This window comes from Nerophis ophidion, linkage group LG10 (assembly GCF_033978795.1).
Source record: "Nerophis ophidion isolate RoL-2023_Sa linkage group LG10, RoL_Noph_v1.0, whole genome shotgun sequence".
Classification (NCBI taxonomy): domain Eukaryota; kingdom Metazoa; phylum Chordata; class Actinopteri; order Syngnathiformes; family Syngnathidae; genus Nerophis; species Nerophis ophidion.
This window is the reverse complement of record NC_084620.1, coordinates 29,558,893-29,580,541: the sequence shown is the minus strand read 5'-3', so window position 1 is coordinate 29,580,541 and position 21,649 is coordinate 29,558,893. Positions and strand designations below refer to the sequence as shown.

Below are 21,649 nucleotides of genomic sequence, written 5' to 3'. Positions count from 1 at the left end.
TGTGTATTGAATGTATAGGAAATTAACAAATGTTAAAGTAATTTGGACAGTCTTGTAATATGTTGGTTTTTATGTACATGTTTAGTCATATGTATTCTTTAAATGATGCTTGGTATGTAAAACATTTAATTCAAAAGGAGGCACTGCAGTGGTTCAGATGGCGTGGCATAAGCCAACACCTGACAGTCCGTTGTGAAAACAAATCCAAAGTTGCCGCAATGGCGGGGCAGGTCACCTGATGGTGCGGTACATCATAAAGTCCACAGTGGTGCATCGTGGAAACATGCCGATGGAGCTCTCCTCCACCGGCGTGTAGACTTTGATCTGGCGCATGTGCGTGTCTCTGCCATTTTGGTGGTTGGCCAGCACTGCAATCTGGATCATAAAGGTACTGATGGGCTCATTTGTCTGCTATAAAGAGAAGTTGGTACATGACTTGTTGATTGACCTGCCTCGTTTCTACATGTTGCATGCAAACCTGGTTGAGGAGCGAGATGTGAATCCATCCGCTGGGCTCCACCATCTCCAGCTGCTGCATGGAAGAAGAGGACGGCAAAGACGTCAGGCATACTCACACTTTTTCTAAAGAATCGCCCAGCGCTCACCCTGACTTCTTGAAGGTTGTGAAAGTTGTTGCCAACTCTGACGGAGATCTTACTGGGAGTGTAGCTCTCATCCGATTTGTAGTCGGCGTAAATACACAGCATCTTCACCCTTGTCCTCCTCCTTGGCGCAGCAGCAAGCGAATGTCAAGTACAGAAAGACAAAGAAAGATAGCACGCAAAGTTCCAGCAATACCTAAACTGGATGTTCACCAGGTGAGGCTGGGACCCGTCTGACTGCCAGTATGTCTCTAGGTTGTCGTCTCTCAGCTGGTCCACGCCAAAGCCTGCAAGAGCGAGGAGCAGCTTCTCAGCAGAAAAACTTTAGATGTTACGCTGCTGTTGTGAGACTCACTAGGCTTGCAGGAGGACAGTGACCACACTGCCTGGGACCCAATCTCCCGTACAGTACCGGTCCGCTCCAGCTGCTTGGGATCGGGTCCAGGAGGCGTTTTGCTCGGCGTAGCCATCCTCTTAAACAAGGGTTTTCTCAACTGTGGCAGAGGGAGTCTCCCCTCAGATAATTCAGTACTCACGGAACACGAATTGTGTGGCTTTTACCCCTTCTCACTGTAGGAACACATATGTTTTTCATTATTTTTCTCAAGCTACTGCTAGACTTTTGACAAGAACAAGAAAGTTTGATCATATTACGCTTATACTAGCTCACCTGCACTGTGCACTTAGGATGTGACTTTAAGGTTTTACTACTTACGTATAAAATACTACACGGTCTAGCTCCATCCTATCTTGCTGATTGTATTGTACCATATGTCCCGGTGAGAAATCTGCGTCCAAAGAACTTTGGCTTAATAGTGATTCCCAGAGCTCTAAAAAAGTCTGTGGGCTATAGAGCGTTTTCTATTCGGGCTCAAGTACTCTGGACTGCCCTCCCGGTAACAGTTAGAGATGCTACCTGAGTAGAAGCATTGAAGTCCATCTGAAAATTCATTTGTATACTGTAGCTTTTAAATAGACCCCCTTTTAGACCAGTTGATCTTTTTCTTTTCTTTTCTGCCCTTTGAGAAACTTGTGATTTAGGGCTATATAAATGAACATTGATTGATTGATTGATACTACTTCATTGCTACATAGGCTCAGAGAATTTTATTGCAGAGGAGCCACAAAAAGTTTACTTACTTCATTGTGACTGTAAGTGTACACTATTTATATTCGGGAAAAAAAAAAATATATATATATATATATATATATATATATGTATATATATATATATATATATGTAGGTGTGGGAAAAAAAATCACAAGACTACTTCATCTCTACAGATCTGTTTCATGAGGGGTTCCCTCAATCATCAGGAGATTTTAATGGAAGCATTCACATACAATGGTTTATATAGAGCACAGAGTGGGTGGGTACAGGCAGGCGTAGGGTGTGGTGATTGGCTCATGTGTTACCTAGGAGGTGTTTCCGTCTGTGGCGGCATGTTGAAATGATTTCACTGCGCTTGTTGAGGGATGATAGATCTGGATGATATATAATAAACAGTTTCTCTTTTAAGCATAGGTTCCATCTTTTATTACCACTGTTGTAAGGTGTGCTGGATGCAAGAATTTGCCATGTTATTGAATATTCAACATTATTGTCTTTGAGGTTCCAAATGTGTTTGCTGAATTCTGTAGAATTCTGCAAAGTCTGGTTTCTAAAGGAGGCGTTGTGATTATTCCATCTTGTTTTGAACGCTCCTTCGGTTAATCCTACGTACGTGTCGGATGTGTTAATGTCCTTGCGTGTTACCTTTGCTTGGTAAACGACTGATGTCTGTAAGCACCATCCGTTGAGAGGGCAATCAGGTTTCTTGCGACAGTTACATTCATTATTGGTTTCAGAGTCGTTTAGTCTGGGGGTAGGCAGTCCTTTTGCAATTGCTTTGTTGTGGTTTGAAATGATTTGTTGCATGTTATTCATACAGCTGTAGCTCAATTTAATGTTGTTCTTGTTGAATATTTTTCTTAGGGTGTTGCCTTTGGGGAAGTGTTTGTCGATCAGAGTGAGGAACTTGCGGCCGATGTTGGTTGAGACGTCTTTGCTGAATGGCGGATTGTACCAGATGATGTTTCGTTTTCTGCTCTTTTTTGGTTGGTTTCCTGGAGTGGGTTCATAGGTGAGGGTGAACATTTGACGTTACTATGCGGAGTTTTGACGGAGCAGAAACGTGCGAACTCGTTGGGAGTTTCCTCCTCTCCCAGCTTGCTAGCCTCAACCTGAACCTTGGTATTTACCGTGATGACGGACTGGCAGTGTGCCGCGCCTCACCAAGGAGCAGCGAGAACACCAAGAAGCGCATATGCCAAATCTTCAAAGAAAACGGCCTACGGATCACGATTGAAGCCAACAAGCAAACCGTCAACTTCCTCGACGTCACTTTCAACCTGAGAAATAACAGCTACCAACCATTCACGAAACCCAACACAACACTCCAATACGTGCACCATGACAGCAACCACCCACCCACCACCACGAAAAGAATACCTACCGGAATTGATAAAAGGCTATCGATGCTGTCATCCAGCAAAGCTGAATTTGACCAAGCAACCCCCCCGTACCAGAAAGCACTTGATGAAAGCGGATACAACTTCACCCTCACCTATGAACCCACTCCAGGAAACCAACCAAAAAAGAGCAGAAAACGAAACAACATCATCTGGTACAATCCGCCATTCAGCAAAGACGTCTCAACCAACATCAGCCGCAAGTTCCTCACTCTGATCGACAAACACTTCCCCAAAGGCAACACCCTAAGAAAAATATTCAACAAGAACAACATTAAATTGAGCTACAGCTGTATGAATAACATGCAACAAATCATTTCAAACCACAACAAAGCAATTGCAAAAGGACTGCCTACCCCCAGACTAAACGACTCTGAAACCAATAATGAATGTAACTGTCGCAAGAAACCTGATTGCCCTCTCAACGGAAGGTGCTTACAGACATCAGTCGTTTACCAAGCAAAGGTAACACGCAAGGACATTAACACATCCGACACGTACGTAGGATTAACCGAAGGAGCGTTCAAAACAAGATGGAATAATCACAACGCCTCCTTTAGAAACCAGACTTTGCAGAATTCTACAGAACTCAGCAAACACATTTGGAACCTCAAAGACAATAATGTTGAATATTCAATAACATGGCAAATTCTTGCATCCAGCACACCTTACAACAGTGGTAATAAAAGATGCAACCTATGCTTAAAAGAGAAACTGTTTATTATATATCATCCAGATCTATCATCCCTCAACAAGCGCAGTGAAATCATTTCAACATGCCGCCACAGACGGAAACACCTCCTAGGTAACACATGAGCCAATCACCACACCCTACGCCTGCCTGTACCCACCCACTCTGTGCTCTATACAAACCATTGTATGTGAATGCTTCCATTAAAATCTCCTAATGATTGAGGGAACCCCTCATGAAACAGATCTGTAGAGATGAAGTAGTCTTGTGATTTTTTCCCACACCTACATATTGCGCTCTACCACGGTATCGAGCACTATTCTCTGGATAATCCAATCAAGACACACACACATATATATATATATATATATATATATATATATATATATATATATATATATATATATATATATATATATATATATATATATATATATATATATATATATATATATACACACTGATCAAAAAAATTTAAGGAACAGTTTTTTATCAGGGTATGTCATGAATTCAATTGCACTTTTCTGATAAGGTTTGTGGCAGAGGGGGTTGTTGATCAGTTTCAGCTGCATTGGTGTTGATGGAATTAACAACGGGTGCACTAGAGGGGCAACACCGAGATGGCCCCCAAAACAGGACTGGTTTTGCAGGTGGAGGCCATTTCAAGTTCCTCCCTCTTGATCTTTTTTTAACTGTTTTTCCACAAGTGTTGGCTTTAGCTAGAGTCATTATCACGACTGGGAGCATGAAGCGATTTCTTAACCCTCCTGAAATTGCGCTGAGTGTCCAACTCCTCCAGGATGGCACATCCATGCGTGCTGTTGCAAGAAGATTTTATGTGTCTCCCAGTACAATCCCCAGAGCATGAAGGAGATTCCAGGAGACAGGCAGTTACTCTAGGAGAGCTGTACAGGGCCATAGACGGTCCTCATCCCATCAGCAAGACAGATATCTGCTGCTTTGTGCAAGGAGGAACAGGTTGAGCACTGCCCGAGCCCTACAGAATGACCTCCAGCAGGCTACTGGTGTAAATGTATCTGCCCAAACAGTCAGAAACAGACTTCACGAGGGTAGCCTCAGGGCACGACGTCCTGTAGTGTGCCCTGTGCTCACTGCTCAGAACCGTGGAGCTCGATTGGCATTTACCATTGAACACCAGAATTGGCAAGTCCGCCACTGGCGCACTGTGCTTTTCTAGGATGAGAGAGCAGGTTTACCCTGAGCACCTGTGATAGACGTGAAAGCGTCTGGAGAAACCAAGGAGAGCGCTATGCTCCCTGCAACATCATTCAGCATGACCCGTTCGGTGGTGGGTCAGTGATGGTCTAGGGAGGCATTTCCATGGAGGGATGAACAGACCTCTACAGGCTAGAGAACGGCAGTCTGACTGCCATTAGATATCGGGATGAAATCATTGCACCCATGGTCAGACCCTACGCTGGTGCAGTAGGTCGTGGGTTCCTCCTGGTCCACGACAATGCCCGGCCTCATGTGGCAAGAGTATGCAGACAGTATCTGGAGGATGAAGGAATTGACACAATTGAATGGCCCTCACGTTCACCTGATCTAAACCCGATAGAGCACCTCTGGGACATAATGTTTCAGTCCATCAGACGCCGCCAGGTTGCTCCTCAGACTTTACAGGAGCTCACTGATGCCCTTACACAGATCTGGGGGGACATCCCACAGACACCATCCGTCGTCTCATTGGGAGCATGCCGCGACGTTGTCAAGCATGCATACAGGCACGTAGGGGCCACACAAAAGATTGAAAATAATTTTGAGTTGCAGAAATTGAATTCAGGCAAAATGGATGAGGCTGCCACATCATTTTTTCACTTTTATTTTTGGGGTGTCTATATACTGAGCCCTCTGTAGGCTGAAAACTTTTATTTCCATCAAAATATGTGGCATCCTTTTGTTCCTGTGACATTAAACTGTCCATATCAGTATAGATATCCGACTTTTTTTCACCATTCAAATCTGATGTGTTTTCAAAGTGTTCCTTTAATTTTTTTGAGCAGTGTATTAACACAGGAGATAAACATACAATTTAAGCGAAGTTTACGATAGGCAGCAGCCAATGTGTCTCCACTGCCGATTCCAGAAATAAACAGGAATTGATGTCTAAAATATGTTAAACTTACCGCGTGTGACTGAGACAGCGCGAATACATCAAATGACTTGTTGCAACCAATTCGCCAAATTTTGTTGAAGAAGCAGCTTGGAAAGACTTGTCTGGACTACTTGTCGCGTTTTGTTGACGTCACCAGCTGTGTGGTCGCGCCCTTTCTTCGCAGTGTCCGCCATCTTTCCGGCCGGCATCCTGCAGTGGAACACGTTGCTTGTGAGAAGTTTGGCGGTGGATTTTTATTTTTGTCATCAACCATATTCTTCTGTCCATCCTATTTCTGACAAGCGGGCCCGAGGTGGGGTAAGTAGACATGACTGACGTGTACGCTTTTCTGTGAGAAGTACCTCGGAAGCGACTTAATTAGATGGCGAACAGCTGTGTAGGCCGCCTGTCGCTAATAAGCAGCATGCTAAAGCTAAGTTAGCTGTTAGCAATGGTGCTAATAACGCGTCTGACGTGGTTGCTGTCGTGATCATTTAAACCACATGGTTCAAATATAGCAACATTTTCTGCACGTTTTGCCGTTTTGTGATTATTGTTATATTGTTAAATAATGGCAAATGTGTTTAGCGCGTTGGGAGGAGAACCGCTCCAAACTTAACATATTTTACCCTAAATTTAACATTTTCGTCGCTCGTTGATATTAAAGTTCAATATGTTTAACAACATGACGGGTAAACGTTGAGATAGTTTATCTATATAAAGTTGCTGGGGACGGATAACAAATTACTGCTGCCATTTCCATTCCACACAGATCTGTGCATAGAGTTACAGTAAATTCATTGTCAACCTGTTCTGTTGATTTTCTTTATTTTGTCCTTGTCAACGGCATGATAGTTTATGAAATGAAAAAAATGGAAATCAAACAAAAATGAACGTATCAGCTAGAATTTGTAGGCCTCGATTGCTTGAGAGCGTATGCGAAGCAACCACAAAAGGCCAATACACTGAATGGAGTCTGGCGTGACTAGCAAGACTGGTGTTTAGACAGCAGAAACATTCAAATCACTCATTAGTTACAGTTGAGATCAAAATTATTCTACCCCCACACAATGTTGGTGTTTAGCAAGTTGGACATTTATTCCGTATTTGGTTTATAGTCATATAAAATAAAGATGTGTCAATTAGACAAATGCAACTTAAATTGTAACACTGTATTTTACAAAATACCAAAATAGGACATTTTTCTTAATATCTCATTGACAAAATTATTCAACACCCTAGTTACATGCATCTTTAGTACTTAGTAGAGCACCCCTTGGCAGTAATTACATCCTTCTAACGTGATACATAACCGGACACAAGCTTCTTGCAACGATATACAGGTATTTTAGCCCATTCCTCTTGGGTAAACGCCTCCAAATCATTCATATTCTTGGGCTTGTGTGCTGCAACTGCCTTCTTAAAGTCCCACCACAGGTTTTCTATAGGATTTAGGTTTGGCGACTGTGAAGGCCACTCCAGAGTCTTCCAGCCCTTCTTCTGCAACCACTCTGATGTTGATTTGGAGGCATGCTTGGGATCGTTGTCCTGTTGGAAGGTCCAACATCTCCCAAGCCTCAGCTTCGTCACTGACTTCATGACATTTGAAGCTAATATATCCTGGTAGGAAATAGAATTCATTATGCCTTGAACGCGCTGGAGATTCCCGGTACCTGAGGCAGAGAAACAGCCCAGGAGCATGCTTGATCCCCCACCATGCTTAACAGTAGGGAAGGTGTTCTTCTCTTTGTAAGCTTCATTTTTTCTCCTCCAGACATAACGTTGATTCATAGGCCCAAAGAGTTCCAGTTTTCTCTCATCACTCCATAGAACAGTTTCCCAAAACCTTTGGGGTTTGTCCAGATGATTTTTGGCATACTGGAGTCTATTTTTCTTGTGCCTTGTAGTCAGAAGTGGGGTGTGCCTGGGAGTTCTGGCATGGAGGCCTTCATCTCATAGTGCGCGCCTTATTGTCTGGGACGAAACCTGCGTTCCCCCCTCTGCAATGTCCTGTTGTAGTTCCTCAGCTGTTCCCTGGGGGTCTTTCACCACTGTACGCCTCAAATACCGGACAGCAGTTGCACACTGCATCCTCTTTTTACCACGCCCAGGTAGTGTTTCCACTGTGCCTTTAGCTTTAAACTTGGGAATTATGCTCCCAACTGTGTCTCTTGGAATGTGTAATGTCTTTGCTATTTTCTTATATCCATATCCTTTCTTATGAAGAGAAATTACCTCCTCTCTTGACTTCTTTGACCACCCATGGACTTCACCCATTGGACTTCACCATGACTTCACCATTGACCATCTACAAGAAGCTGAGCGTCACAGTATTTTTCAATCAGTTAAATTGATGCTCGTTATGGTTCTAATCACATCTACAGGTGTTTTCAACACCTGATTGAAAGACCTTATTCAAATTCTGTTTTTAAGAGTTATGATCTTCAAGGGGTTGAATATTTTTTTCAATGAGATATTAAGAGAAATTACACTGTTTGGTTTGTTACAAAATATAATGTTGTAATTCAAGTTGCATTTGTCTATTTAATGCATCTTTATTTGATGTGACAATAAACAAAATACGGAATAAATGTCCAACTTGCTAAAACACCAAAATTGTGTGGGGGTTGAATAATTTTGATCACAACTGTAAGTAATTGTGTTGTAATTGTGTAGTGTGTAGCATGATTCCATGAGAGCAGGGATGTCAAACTCATTGTCATTATCGCAGTTATGGCTCGAGCAAGCCTATATTTAAGTATTCATTTTTATTTTTATTTTTATAAGGAAAATGTCTGGACGGTGGTACAGGGGTTAGTGCCTGTGCCTCACAATACGATGGTCCTAGGTTCAATCCCGAGCTCTGGATCTTTCTGTGTGTAGTTTGCATGTTCTCTGTGTGGGTTCCCTCCGGGTTCTCCGGCTTCTTCCCACCTCCAAAGACATGCACCTGGGGATACGTTGATTGGCAACACTAAATTTTTTTAGTTTTCCTGAAGGAATCAATAAAGTACTATCTATCTATCTCTCTAAATTCGCCGTAGTGTGTGAATATGTGTGTTAATGTTGTCTGTCTATCTGTGTTGGTCCTGCGATGAGGTGGCGACTCGTCCAGGGTGTACCCTCCCTACCACCCAAATGTAGCTTAGATAGGCCCCTGCACCCCCCTTGACCCTGAACGGGATAAGCGGTAGAAATGGATGGATGTCTGGAATGTATGATGTAATATTTGTTGAATTAATAGATCATATAAAAGTATGAGATAAGCAATTGCATGCAGTACATGTATTTTTTCCCTGTCAAAATGGAAAGAACAAATACATTTTGTAAGAAAAATATACTACACTCATTCTCGACACTTATAAATTCCAGGCTTTCGCGGGCCGCATAAAATGTTGTGGCGGCCAGAGTTTGATACAAGTGTATCACGTAGTAGTATGGTCCAATGGCCCCCAAATGTAATAGTGTGGTGTCACACAATAATGGCACTCGCTCTAAACGAACAACATAGTACAATTTAAGTGGGCAAACTAATTATTCATTTTGTACCCTCGAGCTAAACCTATCCAATTGGCTTTCAGCTCCGCGGGTCTCGGTGTCCATTGTAGCAGCGGCCCATCATGGCAGACAAAAACACCAGGATTGCCATAGTCAACCATGACAAATGCAAACCCAAAAAGTGTCGACAGGAGTGCAAGAAGAGCTGCCCGGTGGTCCGCATGGGTGAGTCTGTGGTGAGAGTGTGGGGTCCCGCTGCAGCTGAAGAGGCTAACAAATGCTGATGTCGACAGGGAAGCTGTGCATCGAAGTAACCCCCCAGAGTAAGATTGCTTGGATCTCGGAGTCGCTTTGTATCGGTTGCGGAATTTGCATTAAGGTACTACCCTCTTTAGCCGAGACGTTACGGCGGTAAAGACAGCATCCAGCTTCATGCGACGTCATTTTGTCCTTTCAGAAATGTCCTTTTGCAGCACTGTCCATAGTCAACCTGCCTAGTAACCTGGAGAAAGAGACCACACACAGATACTGCGCCAATTCCTTCAAATTGCACCGGTACTATAATCATTCATCTAAAACTTTTAAGTCATGCAATGTACTACGTCAGGCTTTGACGATCGTTTGCTTGCAGATTGCCCATTCCGAGACCGGGGGAGGTTCTGGGGCTGGTTGGGACCAATGGTATCGGCAAGTCCACAGCGCTGAAAATCCTGGCTGGAAAACAGAAACCTAACCTCGGAAAGTTCGATGTGAGTTGTTGCGCGCACACTTACAAACAAAAGAGGCAGAAAGTAATTTTGCTGTGCCTTCACGTACCAGAATCCTCCAGACTGGCAGGAAATATTGACTTACTTTCGAGGTTCGGAACTGCAGAACTATTTCACCAAAATACTGGAGGATGATCTGCGGGCCATTGTTAAGCCACAGTATGTGGACCAGATCCCAAAAACTGTCAAGGTAAGCGTTATAGATGCTCTGGTCCCTTTGGGTGTTTGTTCTGTTTTTTGTCGCTCTAATAGTTCATTTGTGGCTATAGGGGTCAGTTGGCGCCATCCTGAGTAGAAAAGATGACACAGACACGCAAAATGTGGTTTGCCAACAGCTCGGTAAGACCTGAAAACAAAAGCACACTGTTATTAATAGCTGGAAAGAGTGTTGTGATCAGTTGTCCTGTTGCCGTAAAGATCTGACTCACCTGCGTGAGAGGAATGTGGAGGACTTGTCTGGAGGGGAGCTGCAGAGGTTCGCCTGCGCCGTCGTCTGCATTCAGAGAGCTGACATGTAAGGAAAGTCCACCTCTGCCGTCGCTACAGTTTCTTCAAGTTGATTGGCGCCTCATAAACTGACACCTTTTTATTTCTCTGCTGCAGTTTTATGTTTGACGAGCCGTCCAGCTACTTAGATGTAAAACAGAGGCTGAAGGCCGCCATTACCATCCGCTCACTCATCACGCCGGACAGGTTAGTTTGTATAAGCCGTAAACGGGAACTGCACCTATTTAAAAAAATGTTGCTTCTCATTCAGTCCTTATGTAAAGCAAGCACACTTTTTTCTTTTTTTATGCACTCTAGCAAATAAATATTAGCAAAAGTCTGCTTACAGTGGAGCCTATGGGAGTTACTCTATTCTGTCTATAAAGCACTGAAAAAACATCCAAACATCTCCATCAAGGTTTCATATACGCATCGTGAGTATATATGTAATGTAGTAACAGGCACATTCATAATAACATGTAATATGGGGACGCCGGGGCTCGATTGGTAGAGTGGCTGTGCCAGCAACCTAAGGGTTCCTGGTTCAGTCCCTGGCTTCCGTTTCCTTGAGCAAGACACGTCACCCTTGCTCCTGATGGGTCATAGTTAGGGCCTTGCATGGCAGCTCCTGCCATCTATGTGTGAATGTATGGGTGACTGTGGAATTAGTATCAGAGCACTGCGAGTACCTTGAAGGTAGAAAAGCGTGACACAAGTATCCATCCCATCTGTTTTCTACCGCTTGTCCCTTTCGGGGTCGCTGGGGTGCTGGAGCCTATCTCAGCTGGATTCGGGCGGAAGGCGGAGTACGCCCTGGACAAGTCGACATCTCATCGCAGGGCCAACACAGATAGACAGACATCATTCACATTCACACACTCAGGCCAATTTAGTGTTACCAATCAACCTATCCCAAGGTGCATGTCTTTGGAGGTAGGAGGAAGCCGGAGTACCCGGAGGGTACTTACGCAGTCATGGGGAGAACATGCAAACTTCACACAGAAAGATCCCGAGCCCGGTATTGAACTCGGGACCTTCGTATTGTAAGGCACTTGTAACCTATTTTATTATTTTAAGCATACGGGCGCATTCATTTCACAAATGCATCACAATGTTCGCTTTTCTTTTCAACATTTAACTACTACTAATCATGGCACACTTCATGATAACCAACAAGCATAATAAAATATCCCTTAGTGTACATCAGTCAGTATGCTGACTAATAGGATGTTGATAAATTCCTGTTTTGATGAATGATTCGCAAAGAAAAAAAGTTGGTGGAACAAAGCATCTTTTTCGTCAACTCCGGGTCTATGTTGGCTAGTAAAGTTTACCAACTTCTCAGTTTGTTAGCTTCATTTTACTATCAAGGTGAGAGGCATGATTTATAATCTAGAATGAACTTTCATGAGAAAGCAGCTCACCTGCTCGTGATATCAATACAGCAGTATAGTAGGTCTTTAACATTAGTGCTTATATTAACAATATCGCTAATACATGGTTGATATTCAGGTCACAAATTGTAAAGGTAGTATTGTTGGCGCTTATTGGATGTTTAATTTAATGGGTTTTATTGTCGGAATAGACATGATGATGTATGACTTCATGGCTCCCATAGGCTTCATTGTAAGCTGAGTTTTATTTCCAATTATTTCCGAGTTAGAATGCATAAAAAAAGACTAATTCTTGTCTCTCTTAAGTATTATTTATAAGGAAAATTCCAAAAGTGTTAGTGGGCTTTTAAAGTTGGCAATGAGCAGTAATCACTGATGTAGTGGAAAGAAAAAAGCGAACGTTGTGATGCGTTTCTGAAATTAATGCACTGCGTATGTTTACAATGATCAAAATATGTAAATATTAAATGTTGTTATAAATGTGCCTGCTACATTACATATATACTTACACAATTTATATAAAACCTTAATGGAGGTGTTTAGATGTGTTTTAAGGGCTTTTATGGGCAGAATAGGGCAACTCCCATAGGCTTAATTGTAAGCAGATGTTTGATCGCATGTATTTAATATTTCGAATGCATAAAAAAAAAAAACATATGTGTTCTTGACTTGCATAAGGATTGTGAATGATAGGCAAAATTACCCAAAAAAGTGGAGTTCCCCTTTAAAGTAGGATCACATTAGTGTTACTTTATCCACTTTTTCTGTGTGTGTGTGTTTTAAGATATGTTATTGTGGTGGAACACGACTTGAGCGTATTGGATTACTTGTCTGACTTCATCTGCTGCCTGTATGGTGTCCCGAGCGCCTATGGAGTTGTCACCATGCCCTTCAGCGTGCGAGAAGGTAACATGCAGACGCCTACACGTGCATGCGTACACACACTGAGTTGATACCGAACTTTGATAAGTAGTCTGTCTATTGGTTAATTTTTTTAAATGTTATGGTGTAAATTGTTATAGTCTGTCTTGTACAATTATTTGTGCACTGTAAAAGGGTCCATATTATAGTGCTTTTTACAGGGTTTCCCCCAATTTGCCAAGATACCTGTAGGGGCGTGGTCACCATGGCATCATAATCTGCTATGTGATTTTCTTTAAAAAAGCTTAAATGTGTACAAAAATTTAAAACAATTATGATAATATTCATTTATATGAACATATATTTTTCTATCATTTGCAATATTTTCAATTGTTGCTGCTTATTGTACAATGTAATTTGAGAATTTTTCAAGTGTCTGGAGTCTTTTAATGACTATTAAAAACGACATGCAAGAAATCTAGCATCTTTTTCTGGTGTTTTAAAATGTACTTGTGTTTAGAACTCTACTTCTGTCTTTCGATGTCCTCGACAAAAAAAAAGCTGCAGCGAGGATGAGGTCACACTTACTTCGCCGCTGCTGCACCAGTTCGACTTTCTCTTCTTAGAAGCCGCCACTGTCCATGTAATATTTGCACATTTTGTAAATCGCTTTCCGCGGTTATATCTGGGATATAATAAAGTTACGTCCCTATTGCAGGCATGCTGATAATAGCATGTGTCTTGCTTACATCCTTTTTTGGCAGCAATGTTTTTGTTGATCAAAGTTTTTTTTCGGTGGCCAGGTTTTGGTGCATGACTTAGCGGCAATGACAATGCTGTGGAAGTGCGCCATTTTCAGTCACATTAAGGAGAAATTCTCATATTAGAGTATTTTTCACCAATTGTGTCACAATAGTGTGTTAGAGATGTGTTCTCTGTAGGGATGTATATTGTTACGATTTTATCGATACCAAGAATGATATTCCTCGTCGACAGCGGTATTTATTGGTACTACGTAAATGATTTAAAGATGTGGAGGAAAAAAAACATTTTTATTGGCTTTATTATTATTATTGCTCCCTTATTTTTGATAATTCCAAAACTGATTATTAGATCTTAGAGCTGTGTGATATGGGGAAAAAATCTTGATTGATATCAAACAATTTTTACATTGTTTTTAACCTGCCAGTTTTAAATCATATGTACTAAAAAAAAAAAAAAACTAGGGATTAGTTCAACATTTTATTAACATTTTAAGTAAATAAAAAAGTAAACTAAACAAGAAAAAGCACACTAACATAATAATATACCAATACATTTGAGTTTACATGTTTTCAAGTAAAAGCGCACACAAAGATGCATCAGTTATTATTTCAACACTGTTTGTTCAACTATAGTATTAAAGCTGTCAAGTTGTTATTAACTTACAAATGAAGGTCAGTGATCTTGTAAACAATCTACTAGCAATGGCAGTTGGTGTTTTTAACACAGCTTTTGTTCGACAACCAGTAGTAAACAAAGTTGCGAAAGAAACATAACCTGACACAAAGAAGTTATTTAGAAACTGTTCAGCTCTGTATTTTGGAGTAAGTTTGGTAGTTGAAGGTGGCCACTTGTCAACGATGCAGGCCCAGAGATGGCCTGAGGAGGAGGCCTGTGAACACCAGTCAATGGAGGCAAGTGTTTATCAAGTAACTACCGTATTTTCCGGATTATTAGTCGCTCCGGAGTATACGTCGCACCGGCTGAAAATGCATAATGAAGAAGGAAAAAAGTCGCATTTTTGGAGGAAATTTATTTGATAAAATCCAACACCAAGAATAGACATTTGAAAGGCAATTTAAAATAAACAAAGAATAGTGAACAACAGGCTGAATAAGTGTACGTTATATGATGCATAAATAACCAACTGAGAACGTGCCTGGTATTTTAACGTAACATTATGGTAAGAATCATTCAAATAACTATAACATATAGAACATGCTATACGTTTACCAAACAATCGGTCACTCTTAATCGATAAATCCCATGAAATCTTCTTCCTCTATGTCGCTTCTAAACAACTCTGCAAACTCCAAAGGTATGCGCCGCTTCCTCTTGTCGTTTTCTGCTGCATATTTCATTACGTCCGGCTTGTAATCTGCAGTACATGATTTCCCTTTCAATGCCATTTTTGTTCAGCCCTTCTCAGTTTTTATAAGTTACCGCCAACGATGAAATAATACATTTTAATAGCTACGGCAGTAGCATATAGCAGTGGTTCTCAACCTTTTTTCAGTGATGTACCCCCTCTGAACATTTTTTTAATTCAAGTACCCCCTAATCAGAGCAAAGCATTTTTGGTTGAAAAAAAGAGATAAAGAAGTAAAATACAGCACTATGTCATCAGTTTCTGATTTATTAAATTGTATAACAGTGCAAAACATTGCTCATTTGTAGTGGGCTTTCTTGAACTATTTGGAAAAAAGATATAAAAACTAAAACTTGTTGAAAAATAAACAAGTGATTCAATTATAAATAAAGATTTCTACACATAGAAGTAATCATCAACTTAAAGTGCCCTCTTTGGGGATTGTAATAGGGATCCATCTGGGTTCATGAACTTAATTCTAAACATTTTTCACAAAAAAATAAATCTTTAACATCAATATTTATGGAACATGTCCATAAAAATCTAGCTGTCAACACTAAATATTGCATTGTTGCATTTCTTTTCACAGTTTATGAACTTACATTCATATTTTGTTGAAGTATTATTCAATAAATATATTTATGGAGGATTTTTGAATTGTTACTATTTTTAGAATATTTAAAAAAAATCTCACTTACCCCTTGGCATACTTTCAAGTACCCCCATTTGAGAACCACTGGCATATAGCAGTTAGCATTCCATGACCCACAATGCACTTCTGCCATGACCCTCCCCTGCCGAATTCTTATTGGCTGATGTGTGTGTGACGATTGCTGACATTTTCCTCGTCTCTTCCGCAAATGAGATAAATAATATTATCTGATATTTTAAGGTAATGTGTTAATAATTTCACACGTAAGTCGTTCCGGAGTATATGTGTCGCACCCTCGGCCAAACTATGAAAAACAGCGACTTATAGTCCGAAAAATACGGTATTTCCCCTTCTGTTCTCTATCACAGCATCTTAACAAATTTCTGTGAAATACCGGTACTCTGTATACATCCCTAGTTGTCTGAAATTTAGCCATGATGCTGTAATTTAGACCATTTAAAAGTGTTGTTTGTTTGCCCTACTGGGAATGCAACTATTTGTCTGTAGCTTTAATGATAAGGAGCTGTTTGTCCACGCCCGTCATCTGACAGTGTCTCTCACCAAGAAGTGCTTTTGTGTACTTTAATTTGCTTTTTATACATCCATCCATCCATTTCTACCGCTTGTCCCGTTCGGGGTTGCGGAGGGTGCTGGGGCCTATCTCAGCTGCATTCGGGCAGAAGGCGTGTACACCCTGGACAAGTCGCGACTTCATCACAGGGCCAACACAGATAGACAACATTCACACACTAGGGACCAATTTAGTTTTGCCAATCAACCTATCCCCAGGTGTTTGTACATATACATACATATACAGTGTTGCCTAAATTATTACACGGTAGGGTTATGACAATATACTTATCTCATAATGAGACAGGATTTTAACATGCAGGGCCACCATGTAAGGGCTCCTCACTGGTTAATTGGGGGACAATGGAGGTGCCATTGGTCCCAGAATTCATGACAGCGCCCCTGCCTTTAAGAAAACTATAGTGACAAGCAAGGTATATATTACTGGACAAAGAAGCTTTTTTTTTTTTTTTTTCCATTCAGAGAACATTGCAGGTGCACTTTGAAGTCTTTTCTAACTTTGCATGCATAAGCTTTTAACGGTTGAACTTGTTTCTACAAAAATAATAAAATGAAAATATATTGATGTTAAAATAATATAATTAAATATATTTTAGGAGCTGAGGTGGCGACTTGTCCAGGGCGTACACCGCTTTCCGCCCGAATGCAGCTGAGATAAGCTCCAGCGCCCCCCGTGACCCTGAATGGGACAAACGGTTGAAAATGGATGGATGGATAGATATTTTAGGAGCTTAGTAGGGTTTAATGTATCTGTTATATCGCAGCTGTCATGTGTACAACAGATTTGATCTCTGGGCTGTTGCAGTAGCGTCTTGCTGCTCGGGGGAGAAACAATCCAGTTTTTACGGGTTGCTTTTCTGTTGCATCTTAGTGCTCATGTTGGACACTTAGCCTGCTTCTACTTGGACATGCACGCGTGTTCGTTGTGAAACTCAAATGAAGGAAGGCATGAAACACACGGGGCTGGCAGTGTTTACTGGTTCTACCCTTGCGCACAGCCAAACAGATATGGTTCTGATTATTTAAAAAAGTTCTGCCTATAAAACAGCTTTTCTTTAAATTATTTGTTTTTATTTTAATCTTGTGATATCCAGATGTCACAACGTCAAAAACAAGCATTTGAATACCTCTTCTCTCAAAATTGGAGCAAACAAGTGAGGGAATTGATAGTAGTTGCACATGTGGTGCTCATAAAGAGTCTTGAGGAATACATACTGCTGTTAGAATATCATTAAAGGGTCACTTTAGCGCAATGGGTGATCTTTAATTGAAAAGAGAGCTGTGTGGTGTTTGTCCCTTTTAGGCATCAACATCTTCCTGGACGGTTACGTTCCCACAGAAAACCTGCGTTTCCGCGAGACATCACTGGTTTTCAAAGTGGCCGAGACGGCCAACGAAGAAGAAGTGAAGCGACTGCGGCACTACCAGGTGAGTGCGGCCTGTCCTCTAAATCCTTCCTTGTCTTCATAATGCTAACAATATGTGTGACGTGGTCAGTATCCAAACATGGCGAAGACCCTGGGAGATTTCACGCTGGAGATCAAAGCAGGAGAGTTCACGGACTCTGAGATCATGGTCATGTTGGGAGAGAACGGTATAAAACAGCAATAACACGAATTAATGTGCAGTGTGTTTGTGTTCTTAAAGTGTGTTTGTGCGTGTGCAGGCACAGGGAAGACAACCTTCATCAGAATGTTGGCTGGGGGACTTAAACCAGATGAAGGAGGTGAGACAATTGTGTTTGTTCAAGTATAGACCAAAATATGAAGAAAGTGTCAATGCAAAGTCTAACATGTTTTTGAAAGGTGACGTGCCAATCCTCAACGTCAGCTACAAGCCTCAGACCATCAGTCCAAAGTTTAAGGTCGGTCCACAAACGTATTCTTCATGAATCTAGCAGGTGATGTCACAAAAGCTGATTAGCAATTTTTCTACTGAATAAATGTTGTTGTGGTTGTCTTCAGGGCAGCGTGCGAGCTCTTCTGCATGATAAGATAAGAGACGCCTACACACACCCACAGTTCATCACAGACGTCATGAAGCCCATGCAGATAGAGAGCATTATCGACCAGGACGTAAGACACTGAGAAGAATAGTTGATGATGCACAATCAGGTTACACAACATAGGAAACAAATATCATCTATCGGCCTTAATGAATAGTTGGTGTCGCGTGTGCGCGCAGGTTCAGAACCTCTCTGGTGGTGAGCTGCAAAGAGTGGCGCTCACATTGTGTTTGGGCAAACCGGCCGACGTCTACCTGATCGACGAGCCATCCGCTTACCTGGACTCTGAGCAGAGGTTAATGGCTGCCCGGGTCATTAAGAGGTCAGTGTTTATGCTCTGTTGTCCTGTTTTTTTTTTTTTATCTTCATGTATGATCATTTTGGATGTTTGTTGCAGATACATCCTCCACGCCAAGAAAACGGCCTTTGTGGTGGAGCACGACTTCATCATGGCCACCTACCTGGCGGACCGTGTCATTGTCTTTGATGGGATTCCCTCCAAGGAGACAGCGGCCAACACGTAAGCGGTGTCGCTGCATGAGCACGCCACGGTGGTGACGATGGCTTTGTGACCTTAGCATCTCTGTCTCAGTCCGCAGGGCCTTCTCGCCGGTATGAACCGCTTCCTGTCACTGCTGGAGATCACGTTCAGACGAGATCCCAACAACTTCCGGCCGCGCATCAATAAGCTTAATTCCATCAAGGTATGTTTTTAAAGCAAAGGTAAAAAGTAGAACACATTGATCACATGTCCTGTCAACAATCAAAAAATTAATTATGTAACGATATTTACTTAATGTTGCATAATTGTTGTGGCAGCCACGGTTGCTCAGTATTGTATTTGTAAATATAGCATAACAAAGTGCTGCTTTATATGCTGCAGGATACGGAACAAAAGAAAAGTGGGAATTATTTCTTCCTGGATGACTAAGGAGGAGATTGTGTGGTCAATTGTGACTTCCAGAAGAAGATTGGCTCGCAAGTTAACAAAAACTAATCCAAGTACCATCATGTGACTCGCGTCCTGGCAACATTCACCATCCAGCGCTGTTGCAAAATGTGCACAGTTGACACACATAGTCGCTGTGTCATATCCAAGTTATGGTGCTCAAACACCAACAACATTAAATAAACTGTTGCCAAACAAGGAGTAGTGTGAGTATTACATATAGAAGGCTAACATTGCCAGGTAAATGTAAGTAAGCAAGCACATATACTGGATTCTGACAACATAGGAACATATTACAGAAATGAAACATTTGCTACTTCTGAAATGTAAACACCAAATGGCAGGACATTGGAAAGTTGTGACCTAAAGGAATATGTCAAGTTGGATGGAGAAAAAAAACATTACATAACAACCTCAATGTATTGTTTGGATTCACTCTACAAAATCAGCTGCATAGATTTTAATCATGTGGCAGATAAACATTCATGTTTAGCCAGCAATACTATACAAAACTGCTTGGAGACAACTAACCCAAGAGAGAAGAAGAAACGGGGAACAAGGTTAGGCAACAAAAATTAAACAAACTTATGATAGAACTGTCCATCCATCCATTTTCTACCGCTTATTCCCTTTGGGGTCGCGGGGGGCGCTGGTGCCTATCTCAGCTACAATCGGGCGGAAAACGGGGTACACCCTGGACAAGTCGCCACCTCGATGAAGGGTAAAATACATCAAATCAGGGCAGTTGCTAGGAATTTTAGGGCCCTGAAAAAATATCGGTGTGGGCCCCACTGCCCCATTCATTGTGTGTGTGGCAATGTGCGCCCTTAGAATTGCCGTCACCTTTCTCCCTATACGAGAGCACTGGATCAGATGGTGCCATGAAGCACACATAATGTGACGTTGAGTTGGATACACAAACACAAAATGGCAGCTGAAGGGAACACACACGACTATCATCTGACAAAATGAAATTAAATGAAAATTATGTATTAGCAACAACTGCTTTTACTACACAGAGGAAGAAAACATTAAAACTCATTAAATAATCAATTATCCATTCAACAGCCAAAACATGTAGGCATATGCTAACTTCAACAACATCAAGCAATATTTACAACTATTCAATACATCTTTCTAAGTAATTACAAGTTCAGAAACATGGATTAATGGTGACAGAAGAATGGCTTTTAACCTGAAAGAATGGGTCAAGTAATATAATTCAAACATGTATTTTGCCAAATACTGTGCTGCTATTTAGTGAATAAACGACGTTAACAAAGTCATGTAAGACCTTGTCAGTATTATTTGAGGATGACAACTGCTAATAAAAACAATCGCAGTCTAAATTTAAAACATATTTGCTTAAAAACAGACTTTGACCATAAGCAAAACTAAAATAATGTGCTTTGACAGGGTGAATAAAAACATTATTTATGAATCATGAGCTCACATTAAATACACAAAGTGGTAAGAAACACTTCAATACAATTTAAAGCAAAACCTTCTTGACTAAAAATCTCTATACTCTTTACTATTCTCTAGGGCTACAAACTACATAATCTGAAATATTGTTGGAGATATTGGGAAATCATTTACTATCTGCAAAAAAGTTAGGATAATCCAAATTAATTGTCACTCAATATTTCCATCCATCCAACTATGAGATGGTTTCCTGTGGACGGGACTCTCACTGCTGTCTTGGAGCCACTATGGATTGAACTTTCACAGTATCATGTTAGACCCGCTCGACATCCATTGCTTTCGGTCCCCTAGAGGGGGGGGGTTGCCCACATCTGAGGTCCTCTCCAAGGTTTCTCATAGTCAGCATTGTCACTGGCGTCCCACTGGATGTGAATTCTCCCTGCCCACTGGGTGTGAGTTTTCCTTGCCCTTTTGTGGGTTCTTCCGAGGATGTTGTAGTCGTAATGATTTGTGCAGTCCTTTGAGACATTTGTGATTTGGGGCTATATAAATAAACATTGATTGATTGATTTTCTACCGCTTATTCCTTTTTGGGGCCGCGGGGGGCGCTGGTGCCTATCTCAGCTACAATCGGGCAGAAGGCGGTGTACACCTTGGACAAGTCGCCACCTCATCGCAGGGCCAACACAGACAGACAACATTCACACACTAGGGACCATTTAGTGTTGCCAATCAACCTATCCCCAGGTGCATGTCTTTGGAAGTGGGAGGAAGCCGGAGTACCCTGAGGGAACCCATGCATTCACGGGGAGAACATGCAAACTCCACACAGAAAGATCCCGAGCCTGGGATTGAACTCAGGACTACTCAGGGCCTTCGTATTGTGAGGCAGACGCACAAACCCCTCTTCCACCGTGCTGCCCCACTTAATATTTAACACAATTATAACTGAAAACGTTTTCCCAGCTAT

At 41.6% G+C, this 21,649-nt stretch overlaps 2 protein-coding genes across 5 annotated transcripts; one reads left to right on the top strand and one right to left on the bottom strand.

Annotated features, from left to right (window-relative positions):
- Positions 1–52: 52 nt before the first annotated feature.
- On the bottom strand, positions 53–6,111 carry anapc10 (anaphase promoting complex subunit 10). Of its 4 annotated transcripts, none has more exons than XM_061913349.1 (6): positions 5,952–6,111; positions 958–1,172; positions 799–889; positions 606–726; positions 479–532; positions 53–411 (listed from the first exon to the last, which is right to left on the bottom strand). In XM_061913349.1, exons 2-6 carry the CDS (start codon positions 1,070–1,072, stop codon positions 232–234), a joined length of 561 nt encoding a protein of 186 aa, XP_061769333.1. In that variant the 5' UTR covers positions 1,073–1,172; positions 5,952–6,111; the 3' UTR covers positions 53–231. The 4 variants fall into 4 exon arrangements, with proteins under 4 accessions (XP_061769333.1, XP_061769334.1, XP_061769335.1 ...); XM_061913350.1 differs by having other exon boundaries at positions 53–408; XM_061913351.1 differs by having other exon boundaries at positions 479–529.
- On the top strand, positions 6,078–19,672 carry abce1 (ATP-binding cassette, sub-family E (OABP), member 1). Its single transcript, XM_061913345.1, has 19 exons — positions 6,078–6,238; positions 9,502–9,643; positions 9,712–9,797; positions 9,876–9,973; positions 10,050–10,167; positions 10,238–10,375; positions 10,455–10,524; positions 10,603–10,699; positions 10,789–10,878; positions 12,850–12,971; positions 17,604–17,728; positions 17,798–17,894; positions 17,967–18,026; positions 18,106–18,164; positions 18,265–18,375; positions 18,485–18,627; positions 18,703–18,825; positions 18,898–19,009; positions 19,189–19,672. The coding sequence occupies exons 2-19, from the start codon at positions 9,541–9,543 to the stop codon at positions 19,234–19,236; spliced, it is 1,800 nt and encodes a 599-aa protein (XP_061769329.1). The 5' UTR covers positions 6,078–6,238; positions 9,502–9,540; the 3' UTR covers positions 19,237–19,672.
- The last annotated feature ends 1,977 nt before the right edge of the window (positions 19,673–21,649 follow it).

Coding starts and splice junctions, on each gene's coding strand:
- anapc10 (XM_061913349.1), bottom strand. CDS start 1,072: ATGGCTACGCCGAGCAAAACGCCTCCTGGACCCGATCCCAAGCAGCTG. Junction 890..957: donor ACTGTCCTCCTGCAAGCCTA/GTGAGTCTCACA, acceptor TCGCTCTTGCAG/GCTTTGGCGTGGACCAGCTG. Junction 533..605: donor ACAACCTTCAAGAAGTCAGG/GTGAGCGCTGGG, acceptor TCTTCCATGCAG/CAGCTGGAGATGGTGGAGCC.
- abce1 (XM_061913345.1), top strand. CDS start 9,541: ATGGCAGACAAAAACACCAGGATTGCCATAGTCAACCATGACAAATGC. Junction 9,974..10,049: donor AATTCCTTCAAATTGCACCG/GTACTATAATCA, acceptor GTTTGCTTGCAG/ATTGCCCATTCCGAGACCGG. Junction 18,165..18,264: donor CCATCAGTCCAAAGTTTAAG/GTCGGTCCACAA, acceptor GGTTGTCTTCAG/GGCAGCGTGCGAGCTCTTCT.